The sequence below is a fragment of the Gracilinanus agilis genome, chromosome 1 (genome assembly GCF_016433145.1).
Source record: "Gracilinanus agilis isolate LMUSP501 chromosome 1, AgileGrace, whole genome shotgun sequence".
In the NCBI taxonomy this organism is placed as follows: Eukaryota; Metazoa; Chordata; class Mammalia; order Didelphimorphia; family Didelphidae; genus Gracilinanus; species Gracilinanus agilis.
The window spans coordinates 364465135-364478338 of NC_058130.1; the positions used below are offsets into that span (position 1 = coordinate 364465135).

Here is a 13204-nt window from a genome sequence, read left to right on the forward strand (position 1 = left end):
TATTTTTAAAAATTGAGAACAGAAGGCTAAACTAGAGAACAATTCGTTATGGTTCATCTCTTACCACAGTCATTCCCTAGTCTTTAACTATGACACATACATTGAAGACACAGAATTTTAAGAACTTACAGAAAGGTATATGTACAAATGGTCAATTGGGGACAATAATGTCAAATTCAAATTTTGATCTTGTGGGGAAAAACTATCAAGATTGCAGAAAATGCTCTAAAAATGTGCTCAGATGAAATTTATGTCTCTGTGTGTGGTGTCCCATGACTTGCATGTCACAATGGCTACAGGAACCCACAAAGGAGTCATGGCCAACCATGGTGGGGGGCTACTATGGAGCAGAGTTAGTGATCACATACAATTGGTAACTTGGTATTTGATGGACCCCTTGGCAAATGTTTTGTTATGTCAACTTGGAAGCAAAGTAACAAAGCCATTCTGACTGCAGTTGGAAATTTATTCCCTAACAGACTCATGAGATCATAGATCTGGAGCAAGAAGGGACCTCAGAAATCATCTAGGTCTAACTTCTTCATTTTACAGATTTAGAAACTGAGGCCAGGTACAGATAAGATTTGAACCCGTGTCTTCTAATACCAGAGCTAGGGGTTTTTTCATTCTTCATTGTGCTAAAAAAAAAAAAAAAAAAAAAAAAAAAAGTTCTTTGTCTGCAACAGTGTGGCTTAGAAAGTGAATTGAGTCCAAGAGTCTAATTTTCTTAGAACACTTCTCTGTGAGTAACACAATCTGCCTGTGATTTTTTTGGTGTGTATCTCCTTTGCCTCCATTCTATGGTAAGCATCTTAAGGGCAGAAACGGAGTTGGTTTTTCCCACTGTTTTATACAGGTATCCTGCAGAGAGCGTGCATTTAACAGAGACCTGTCATATCAAATTGATAGAAGGGTTAAAAGATCCTCAATGCATGTCTAAGTGCTTAGATCTATGCTTTCCTTTGATTCTAGCTCAAACCACGGAAACATTCTACTGGAATAGGGTTACTTTTTGCATGGAGTTTCATCATTGAACACAGTTTGGGAAAAACAATACATAGACCGAAAATTCTTAAGCGACCAAGACGTGGCTGTTTGGAAAGTTTCTGACACCCGGTTTCAGTGTGTAATGAGTCTGACGGTCTGACGTAATGACCTGCCCTGACTCACTCGCTGTGTGGTCTTGGAAAGAGTGCTTTAACGGTGCTATGGGCTATGGTTCTCGTCTACAAATGGCTGAAAAGTACTGCCCCAGCTGGAGTCTACTGTTCTCTAATTACCTGACAATTCCGGGGCTTTCCTAGAGCCTGCAGATTTAGAGAATCAAGCCGCCAGCCGCCCCACCGGCTCTAACCCCCATCCTGCAGAGGGGCCTGGGGCTCTTTTGTGTGTCACTCAGGCTTCCAACCTCCCAAAGAAGGGCGATGAATTGTTTGGTGAGGACAGCCAAAGTCCTGAAAGAGATTTTGTGGTTCTCAACCCGGAGATAAAAGAAGCAGCTCCCCTTTTCCGGGAAGTATTTAACTTGAGCGTGGGGACCCTTTGTCTTGTTAGTTACCCATCCTACTCCGGTAAGTGTGAGAGTCCAACCAGCCTCGAGGGAACCCAAAGAGAGAATAAGGGAGGACTGAACCTCTCCAGGCGCAAGATCGTGGTAGACTTCCCATAGTTCTTGGCGCAAAATTGGGGTTTAGAGTCAATGGACCATCCACAGAAAGTTGCTGATAAGATACTTTTACAAACAATAGGTTTCTTTATCTTCATTTAATGACTTAGGTGTGTTGTTTATTTGAGTATATGGTTTGGGGCTTTGGTTTTATAAGATTATTCACTCGCAAAGATTAATAATATGGAAACAGGTTTTGAGTGTTAATACATGTATAACCCAGTGGAATTGCTTGTCCATTCGGGAGTGGGGGAAGGAAGAAAAGAGGCAACTTATGTGGAAATTTGTTTTTGGAATAAAATAAAGATAAAACTAAAATTAAATTAAAATAAAATTCGAAAAATAAAGACTTGGATGTGGTTCTAGACCTGTTGTAAGTTTGTCACGTTTAGGGCTTTCTCTTGCTGAGAAATTCTCAGTCAAGGCACGTAGACTTAGTGACTTTTGTTATTTGTAATCAAAGTTATCCTTTGATAGCTCTGTTAGGAGAAAACTTAGTCCCATTGTTTTGAGGGACGGGGGGAGGGGCACCTTGAAATCTTTTCTTGAAGTTCTTGTTTACTTCTTAAATTACTGGGTTCTAACTTTACTGTCAAATTACCTTTATTAAAGGTCAATTTTGTAGAAAAGCAGTCTAGTTGGAAGGTTGAAGGGAAGGGATCCCTTTCTTTGAAGAAGGCTACCACCTTTGAATTTCAAGTATTGCAGTGGAAAACCCAGAGGAAAGGGAAAAGTGTTCATGCAAATGCCACTCCTAAGAGTCAATAGTAAAAAAAAAAAAAATCCTTTTACCAAGATCATGACTTTTAGCAGAACACTTTCCATCCTAGAAAGTGAATTTGCTATTGTCATTCCTTAATGACAATACATTTGATACATAATTGTGTTGAGGAAATGATCTGTTGGAACTTTTATTCATCTGTCTTTAAGAATAATTAATATTTGTATAGTTTTGAAGAGAACAAAATTTCTTACAAAAAAAAACAGACCTGAAAGAGCATTATTAAGGTTTGTTTTTGTTTTTAAATCCTTACCTTCCATCTTAGAATCAATGCTGTGTATTGGTTCCAAGGCAGAAAAGAGACAAGGGCCAGGTGATAGGAGTTAAGTGACTTGCCTAGCTTGGGAGTGTCAGGCTAAATTTGAACACAGTACCTCCCACCTCTAGACCTAGATCTCTGAGCCATCTAGCTGACCCCTGTTAAAGTTATATAATGATCTCACTGTTAGTTATATACCCTCTGGAAGTCAAAGACAGAAGCACCCTGCCCCCTTTTCTAAAGAACTGGGGAATGGCTAAACAAATTGTCATTTATAAATGTAATCACTATTATCATGCTGTCAGAAATGAGGCAGTTAGATGGCACAGTGGAAAGAATTCCGTGTCTGGAATCGGAAATACTCATCTTCCTGAGTTCAAATTGCTTACCCTTACCACTCTTCTGCCTTGCAGAAGGTAAGGGTTTATATTAAACAAATTAAAAAAAAAAAGAATACTAAATATCAATTCTAAGACAGAAGAGTGGCAAAGGGTAGACAACTGGGGTTAAGAGACTTGCCCAAGGTCACAAAGCTAGAAAGTATCTGAGGTCAAATTTGAACTCAGGACTTCCCACATCCAGCCCTTGTTCACTATCCACTAGCTGGCCCAATATGGGAGATCTTCATAAATTTAGAAGTCTGAATTGAGTGAGTAAGTAAATCTACTTTCCACTTTGGCTATGTTATTGCCTCGTAGGTTGGTTTAGGATAATTATCCAATTCTTAAAAAAAAGAGTTAAAATAGATAAACATATAATATATGTGTGTATTTATATAAGAAATATATAAGTAAATAAAATAAACAAAATAGTTAAAAATAAACCCCTTTCCTGGAAGCTCACAAACAGGAGCCCAGTGATTTCACGGAGCTTGACTGCAGCAATACTGCGGGCCGTTCTACCGGCCTTACACTTCATTAGAACTGCCCTCTAGAGGCAGCTTGGCTAGGAAGAGAATGCTGGAGCTAGAACCAGGCAGACCTGATTGGTGTGTGCCCTTGGGTGAGTTACCAAACCTCTCTGGGCTTCAGTTTGCTCATCTGTAAAATCAGGATGACAAAAAAAAAAAAAATCACATCTACCTCACGGAGTTGTGAAAATCAGATAGAATGTGAATTGTAGACATATAACATAGCTGCTCCATACATACGTATTGCAAAATTCAAGATTAAAGTACATGCAAATGTCATGATGGATAGGGTTGAAGCATGTGATGGAACCAAGAAAGCCAATTACCGATAAAACAATAGCAAGAGCAATGCAATTTTGCTTTGAGAGGTGCAGAACTCCAAGTTAGAAGGACATTTGCCAAGTTCCCCTGTGACAGCCCAAGACTGTGATAACGGTCATGCCCTTGTTTATTTTTCCCTTGAGAAACTGAAAGGGTAAAAAAAAAAAAGATCACAACTAAACAAAAGCATATCAATAACAGGAAACTGTTGGTGAGAAATACCCTGATGTTCCTGTAAATTCACGTCACCACATTCCCTGGGGACAAAGGTGCGTGAACAGCATGCTAAACCATTATGATTTAATCCAAGGCCTCTGCTATGCTGTTTACAGTAAAACAACAAAAAGGAATTGTTCCTCAAGGCGCAAATAAGCAAATAATAGAAACACATATCAATATAATCAGGAAGCGATGATGCGATGTCTGGGTCAGCTGCTGAAAACAGTGGGTAATCTAGCAAAGTGGCCTCCCTGTCACTGCAGGCAAGTCTGAGGTGGAATCCCTGCGATGGAAGAATTCCCTTGGCCGCCTGTGATCAGAGGCTTGGGAGGAAATAGAATGCACCTTGAAGAATTTCAGAAAAGATTTATGGACCATGACACCTGAATGTTCACAAGAATTCTGTTTCTTGGGAGGGTTGGAAGGATGAGGAAGAACAACAATTCTTCCCTTCCCCTTAAGAAGTCTCTACAATTCAATTAAACAGAGATGTAAGAAACTTCAGCTACCCTCTCCTATGTCCCCCAATCTGATGAAGAAACAGCCCTTTCGTACTCAGAAGAGAGCAGAAGGAGTTCTGAAAGGGACAAAGACCAAATAGGTTGAGAATCCGGGTGTTTGATTTAATAGACCATTTAAAAAAAAAAAACAACAAAGATAGCATGGCAATTCATAGCTTCTTAAGAGATCTTTTTTCTGTTCTTTGCATTGAAATGTCTATGATTACTAATTTTAGACTTTGGTATAGAGAACTCCCAGATGAAGAAGGTACCTGGACCAAACTCTTTCTGAATTCAGCACTTAGCATAGTGCCTGGCACATAGTAGGCATTTAAGATTTGATTGATTGATTGATTGATTGATTGAGAGTTGCCTAGAGCAGGAGTTTCAAACTCAAAACTAGAAAGGGGCACCAAACTTTATGTAAGGATAGAGAGGTATGAGATTTTCAAGGGACACTAGCACCCCAAATGGGTGGGTTTTCTGGTCCTTTTTCAGGGCTGCTCATCAGGCTTTGGTGTCTAAATGTCACTCAACCTTCACTTGTGACTCCAAGAAGCTATAACATGTGCAGAGGCCACATCCTGGTAAAATTGCCTTGGTAGACTGGCTAAACAAGATTGAAGGTAACCAAAAGATCTCAAAGCTATCAATGAGTTAGGCTTGTGAAGACTTCCTTTGGCAGAATGGGTGGATGAGAACAATTTGTTCCAAAAGCCATAAATGCAGCTAAAGCAGGAACTGCTGAGCACCTAGAACTTAGTCAGACATTGAAGAAGCCAAGGCATCCACTACATCCAGAGCCATTGCTAGTCATTTTAACTTTTGCCTCACCACTGGACTCAGATGAAATTGGAAGAGAGAATGAGATTGATGACTTTGAGTAACTGCCTTACTTAAATCCATCTCATAGGGCCAGTCAAGATAGCATCCATCATCTGCTATTTTCCCCCAATATCATCATTGGTTCTCTTTGAAAAAAAAAAGAGGATGAACAATACATAAGGATCCTTACTGACCACATAACTGACTTAGCCTTAAATGTAATATCTATGTTTTATTGTATTTTTATTTATTTATTAAATATTTCCCAATTACATTTTAATTTGGTTTTGATGCCCTCAGGGAGTGTTGAGAGCCAAATGTCTGGCCTACAACATTGACAGACTAATTGTCTTACCTAGGCTAATTTTTTAAAAAATGTATTACTGATTAAACTTTCATTTGGATCAGAAGTCAGATTTAGACATATCTTTTTGGATCCATGGATATTTCTCTAGCTACCAAATCATGCTGCTTCTAACTTCACTTTTGCCCATGTTAATAAAATAATTTTTTTTCTTTCCTCATGAAGAATAAGAATAAGATTTACATATCCCTTTGGAATTAATAAGGTGTTTTACATATGCCAACTCATTTGAAACAATTTCATGACAAGTACTTGAAATATTATTATCCCTCATCTGAAGCTTAAGAAGGTCAACAGAATTTCTCATGGTCACGAAGCTAGAAAAAGTATGAAGTTTAAGTTGTGCCCAGCTCTTCCTTGCTCTGAGAGTAGCACCATTTTCATGTATCTATATTATCATATTGCTTCCTTGAGAGAGGAATTATACAAAAGTTTATAGTTTCATAAACAATCCTCTTCTAGATTTTTCTTATTTTTAAAAAATATTTTTCATTTTGGTATGTCATTTCATAATTCATAATTTTCTTTCACATAATTATTTATAGTAACTATGGCTTTTTCCCTTTAATGTACTTATTATTGAGGATTTCATCATTAAATCTCCATTTAGGCAAAAAAAATAAAATAAAAAAACAAAAATAAAAATATTTTCCATGGTTACATGATTCATGTTCTCCCCTTCCCCTCTTCCCTTCCCCCTTCCTGGAGCTGACAAGCAATTCCACTGGGTTATACATGTATTATCACTCAAAAACTATTTCCATATTATTATTTGCAATATAGTAATCTTTTAAAACCCAGACCCCCTAATTATATACCCATAGAACCAAGTGATAAATCATATGTTGTTTTTTTCTGTGTTTCTACTCCTACAGTTCTTTTTCTATATGCGGATGGTATTTTTTTCTCATTAAGTCCCTCAGAATTGTCCTGGATCATTGCATTGCTGTTAGTAGCAAAGTCTATCACATTCGATTATGCCACGATGTATCATTTTCTGTGAACAACGTTCTCCTGGTTCTGCTTCTTTTGCTCTGCATCAATTCTTGGAGGTCTTTCCAGTTCATATAGAAATGAAGCAGTTCATCATTCCTTTCAGCACAATAATATTCCATCACCATCAGATACCACAATTTGTTCAGCCATTTCCCAATCAAGGGACAACCCTTCATTTTCCAATTTTTTGCCACCCCCAAAAATATTGCCATATTTTTCTACAAACATTTCATTATTTCTTTGGGGTACAAATTCAGTGGTATTGCTGGATTAAAGGCAGGCATTCTTTTAAAGCCCTTTGGATGTAGTTCCAAATTGCCTTCCAGAATGTTTGGATCAATTCATAAGTCCACCAGCAATGTTTCAGTGTCCCAGTTTTGCCACATCCCCTCCAACATTTATTATTTTCCATTACTGTCATGTTGGCCAATTTGCTAGGTGTATGGTGGTACCTCAGCATTGTTTTGATTTGCATTTCTCTAGTTAGGAGGGATTTAGAACACTTTTTCAGGTGATTAATGATCGTTTTGATTTCTTCATCTGAAAACTGCCTATTCATATACCTTGACCATTTGGGTACTTTCTATGTTGGAGATCATGTGGCCAAGTAGATAGAGAGCTGGCCTGGTATGCAAGTAAGGAACATGAGAGTGCAAATCCTGCCTCTGACATAATGGTCTTTTGAATCTTAATCTCTCAGGGATTCTAGAAGTTCTCTAAGACTATGAAATTTAGAGAAGATGATGACCTGCATTGGCATAGGGAGTTTCCTCTCTAAGAAAGTCCTTATATTATTGAAATCAAAAGTCCAGATTTTTTTGCAGAAATATCAGAATGCTTGTGTTTGTTGATGATTAATTTAGGAATGAAAATAATAAATTAAATTTTTGTAATTTAATAATAGAAGAGTTGTATCAGTGCTTATATTTCTTAGCTGAGAACAAAGGGATTTATTTCTCTTATAGATTAGAACACTTGCCCTAGAGTAAGGAATATCTGAGTTCAAATCTGGCCTTAGACACTTACTAGCTGTTTTCCCTGGGTAAATTACTTAATTCCCTTTCATATTCAGGTGCTTATCTTTAAATTGGAGAAAATAACTCATAAAGATGTAAGGATCATATGAGATATTTATAGTGCTTAGCATGATGTTTGGCATATTGTTGTAGTTATTGTTGTTGCTGAGTTGTTTCAGTTGTACCCAACTTTTCATGACTCCATTTGGAGTTTTCTCAGCAAAGATACTGGAGTGACTTGTCATTTCCTTCTCTAGGTCATTTTACAGATGAGGAAATGAGGTCAACAGGGTTAAGTGACTTTCCCAGAGTCCACACATCTAGTAAGTGTCTGAGGTCAGATTTGAACTCAGGAAGAAGAGAATTCCTGACTCCAAGCCTGGCACTCTATCCACCATGCCACCATAAATGCTTATGTTCTTTCTTCTTAGAAGGGAATTTTTATAGCTATAAGATATGGATTATTTACAAGTCTACTGACCTAACCATGCATTAAGACTTTTGTCTGGTGGCCCACATACAAGTTTAACTCGTACTTTTTAAAGGTTTGGGAAGGAGGAAGATGAAGGAGGGAGAAAGAAGATGTGTGTAGTAAGGGGCAGCTGGGTGCCATAGTAGATGGAGTGCTAAGTCTGGAGTTGGGAGGACCTGGACTCAAACCTGGCCTCAGATACTTCCCATCTATGTGATCCTGGGCAAGTCTAAGTTCAAAGATTTGATTCTAGGACAGAAGGCAACAAAAAAAAGTGTATATAGTGACTGGCTATGCCTTCAAAGCAACTGAAGATTCTGTTGCTAACGTATAAATACCATTCCCTGTGTCTGGGGAGAAGAAGAAATAACAGTTTGATTAATCTTATCGTAGTTGCTATAATCTTTTCTGTTGGTTCTTCTAAGGAGAAACTAATGTTGATTAGTACAAAAGAGTATGATCCCATTAGAGGAATAGAACAACTCTTTGAGAAACAGGTTAGTGGACAAAGTATTGAATTTGGAGAGAGAAGACCTGAGTTCAAATCTCAGCTCTGCTATTTACTGCCTAGGAACTTGGAGAAGTAATTTTCCTTCTCTGTGGCTTAGTTTGGACTAGATGATTTTTTAAAATTAACATTTTATTCCCCCCCCAAGTATATGTAAAAATAATTATTAACATTCTAGTTTTAAAGTTTTGAGTTCTAAATTCTTTTCTTCCTTTTCACTCTCCCTTGTTCCTTCTCCCCTACCAGCCCCAATACAGTAAATAATCTGATATCGAATTTACATGTGCAAATATGTAAAATATTTTTACATTTTAGTCATTTTGTGGAAGATATCTCAAAAAAAAAGAAAAGAAGAAAGAAACAAAGTGAAATATAGTCTGTTTCAGTATGTATTCAGACTTCACTAATTCTTTCCCCCAGAGCATATGAGCTTCTGAGATTATTTTGGATCATTGCATTGCTAAGGAGAACTAGGTAATTCACAATTATTCATCAAAAATATGATTGTCATTGTGTACAATGTTCTTCTGGTTCTGCTCACTTCACTTTGCATCAGTTCATTTAAGTCTTTCCAGATTTTTCAAAAACCATCCTGCTTGTCATTTCTTATAGCATAATAGTATTCCATTGTGATCATATACTACAACTTGTTCGGAATTCTTTGTTACCACAAAAAAAGAGCTACAATAAATATTTTTGAAGAAATAGATCCTTTTTCTGTTTAAAAAAATCTTTTAGGGGTACAGACCTAGTCATGGTATTGATGGATCAAAGGGTATGCACATAATTCTAAATTGCTTTCTAGAATGGTTAGATTAGATTGCAACTCTACCAACAGTATATTAGTGTCCCAATTTATCTGTATCTCCTCCAACATTTATAATTTTTCCTTTCTATTTGCTAATCTAAAAGGTGGAAAGTGGTAACTCAGAGTTGTTAATTTGTACTTCTCCAATTAAGAGTTATTTAGAACATTTTTATCCCCATTACAAATAATACTTGCTGATGGTTTTTAGGCAGATGCTTCTTATCATTTTAAGAAAAAATCCATTTATATCTATACTTCCTAGTCTTTTTTATAGGAATGAATATAGTATTTTGTCAAAAGCTTTTTCTGTGTTGAGATAATCATATGATGTTTGTTGGTTTTATTATTGATATGGTCAATTATAATAAGAGTTTTCCTAATATTGAACCAGCTCTGCACTCCAGTTATAAGATCCATTTGGTCATAGTAAATGGTCTGTGTCACATATCACTTTCATCTCTTTGTTTGTATTATATTTAAAATGTTTGTGTCAATCTTCATTAGGGAGACTGATCTGTACTTTTATTTCTCTGTTTTTGGTCTTCCTAGTTTAGGTATCAACAGCAAATTTATATCATAAAAGGAATTTGGTAGGACTCCTTCTTTTCTCATTTTCCAAAAAAACTTACATAGTATGGGGATTAATTGTTCTTTAAATATTTGGTAGAATTTACTTGTGAATCCATCTGATTTTTTTCTTAGAGAGTTCATTGATGGCTTATTCAATGTTTTTTTCTAAGGTGGAATTACTAAATTATTTGATTTCCTCTTCTTAATCTGAGCAGTTTATATTTTTTAAAAATATTCATCAATTTCACTTGGATTATCAATTTGGGGGGCATATAATTGAGTAAAATAGTTTCTAAAATTTGTTTTAATTTCCTCTTCATTGATGGTGAATTCATCCTTTTTTTATTTTTGATACTGGTAATCTGATTTTCTCCTTTCCTTTTTTAAATCAAATTAACCAATATTTTATTTTCTTTTTTCATAGGACCAACCATTAACTTTATTAGTTCAACAATTTTCTTACTTTCAATTTTATTGATTTCACCATTGATTTTCAAGATTTCTAATTTGGTATTTAATTGGGGAGTTTTAATTTGTTCTTTTTCTAACTTTTTGAGTTGCATGCCAATTCATTATTCTATTCTTTTTCTAATTTATTGATATAAACATTTAGAGATACAAATTTTCCTGTAAATACTGCTTTAGTTGTATCTCATAAATTTTGGTATATCGTTGTTCTCATTCTCTTTAATGAAATTACCGTTACTGTGATTTGTTTTTTTGGCTCACTTATTCTTTAGAATTAGATTATTTAGTTTAGTTTTTAATTTTTCTTTCCGTGGATCTTTATTGAATGTAATTTTAATTGCATTATGATCATAAAAAAGAAGTAATTAATATTTCTCCTTTTCTGCATTTGTCTATAAGGGTTTAAAACATGTATGTGCCATGTATTTCTGAAAAAAGAGTATATTCTTCTCTATTCCTATTCTTTCAATCATATCTAAATTTCTAAAATTCATTCAACTCTTTAACTTCTTTCTTGCTTATTTTTTTGTTAGATTTATCTAGTTCTGAGAGGGAAAAGTTGAGATCTCCAACTAATACAGTTTTATTATTTAATCCAGTAAGTAATTTGTCTCTCCAGTTCACCTGGAACTCCTCCAGTTTATTATTCCTTTTAGCACAATAGTATTCCATCACCAGCATATACCACAATTTGTTCAGCCATTCCCCAATTGAAGGGCAAACCCTCCTTTTCCAGTTCTTTGCCACCACAAAAAGCACAGCTATAAATATTTTCATACAAGTCTGTTTATCTATGATCTCTTTGGGGTACAAACCCAACAATGGTATGGATGGATCAAAAGGAAGGCATTCTTTTATATCCCTTTGAGCATAGTTCCAAATTGCCAGCCAGAATGGTTGGATCAGTTCACAACTTCACCAGCAATGCATTAATGTCCCAATTTTGTCACATCCCCTCCAGCATTCATTACTCTGCCCTTCTTTCATTTTAGCCAATCTGCTAGGTGTGAGGTGGTACCTCAGAGTTGTTTTGATTTGCATTTCTCTAATTATTAGAGATTTAGAACACTTTCTCATGTGCTTATTGATACTTTTGATTTCTTTACCTGAAAATTGCCTATTCATGTCTCTTGCCCATTTTTCAATTGGGGAATGGCTTGATTTTTTATACAATTGATTTAACTCCTTGTATATTTCAGTAATTAGACCCCTGTCAGAGTTTTTTATTATAAAGATTTTTTCCCAATTTGTTGTTTCCCTTCTGATTTTGACTACATTGTTTTTGTTTGTACGAAAGCTTTTTAGCTTGATATAATCAAAATCATTTAATTTACATTTTGTAATTTTCTCTAACTCTTGCTTGGTTTTAAAATCTTTCCTTTCCCAGAGATCTGATAGGTATACTATTTTGTGTTCACTTAGCTTATTTATAGTTTCCCTCTTTATATTCAGGTCATTCAGCCATTCTGAATTTATCTTGGTGTAGGGTGTGAGATGTTGATCTAAACCTAATCTTTCCCATATTGTTTTCCATATTTCCCAGCAGTTTTTGTCAAATAGTGGATTCTGTTTTGTATAATTTGAGGAAAGGTGTGTGGTATAAGGAAATTTGAAAGGAGGATGTTGAAGACTTGCTAAGTGGGTAATCTCGGTTACAGGTAGGCTGGGATTAAAGGAGATTCAGGGTATAATAGGACTGAAGTCAGGAGTATAACACAGAAGGGAAACAGAGATCTTCAGGGAGAAGAGAAATTAAACTAAACAGACAAACACAGCAGGCTTACAGACTGGAACTTAGACTCAAACACAAGCTGAGGGAAATAGACTAGACCGAAATTAACAAACAGGCTTTAGTTAATTTCACAGGAAGGGACTTGTTTTGAAGTAACACCTTCCTTCAAGATGGATGCCCCAGCTTCCCTCTAAGCCCAGAGTATGTTGTTTCTTTCCCTTTTCTTCCCTCTTGATAACTAACAGACAAATTATACTAATAGGGCTGTTGAAACACAAAAGGGTTTATTTTCTTTGAAGGATGTTTGTTAGGAAGGTGGATCAAAGGAAAGCCCTATCAGTTGTCTCAGGAACCTCAGGTGGGGGAAGGGAAGCAAAGGTGGAGTCTGAGTAAGGACCTGCCTTTAAACTCAGCTTTATAAAGTGCTATTGCCATCTAAAGGGAATAAATGATGACTGACTAACTATAACTAATGCTGTCAATTAGGTAACCCTTCACAGATTTAACTCCTCTCTAATTACTCTCCTTATTAACTCCACAGACATATAAGGTAAGGGAGGGAAGGCAGGGATGGTATTAGGAAAGGAAGATATAAAGGGTTTATCTAAAATAATAATTTCTTAAGTAAATATGTCAAAGCTAGGCTAAATTTCAATATTAAAGCTAGGTAATCAAGGCAGCTCGGCTGATTGACAACCTCCCTCCACGGAAGATCCAGCCAACTGCTCTTTTCCTCAAGATTCCAAACCCCTAACAGCTTTTGGAACTCAGCCAAAGCTAGAAAAAACT

General features: G+C 36.1%; 1 protein-coding gene across 1 annotated transcript in view; it reads left to right on the forward strand.

Annotated features, from left to right (window-relative positions):
• The first annotated feature begins 289 nt into the window (after window positions 1-289).
• Window positions 290-13204, forward strand: part of LOC123251804 (chondroitin sulfate proteoglycan 4-like) — a 188186-nt gene continuing 175271 nt past the window's right edge. Inside the window, exons 1-2 of the mRNA XM_044681120.1 lie at window positions 290-329; window positions 1305-1571. Of these exons, the coding sequence (XP_044537055.1) occupies window positions 290-329; window positions 1305-1571 (307 nt within the window). The remainder of the gene's footprint in view (window positions 330-1304; window positions 1572-13204) is intronic.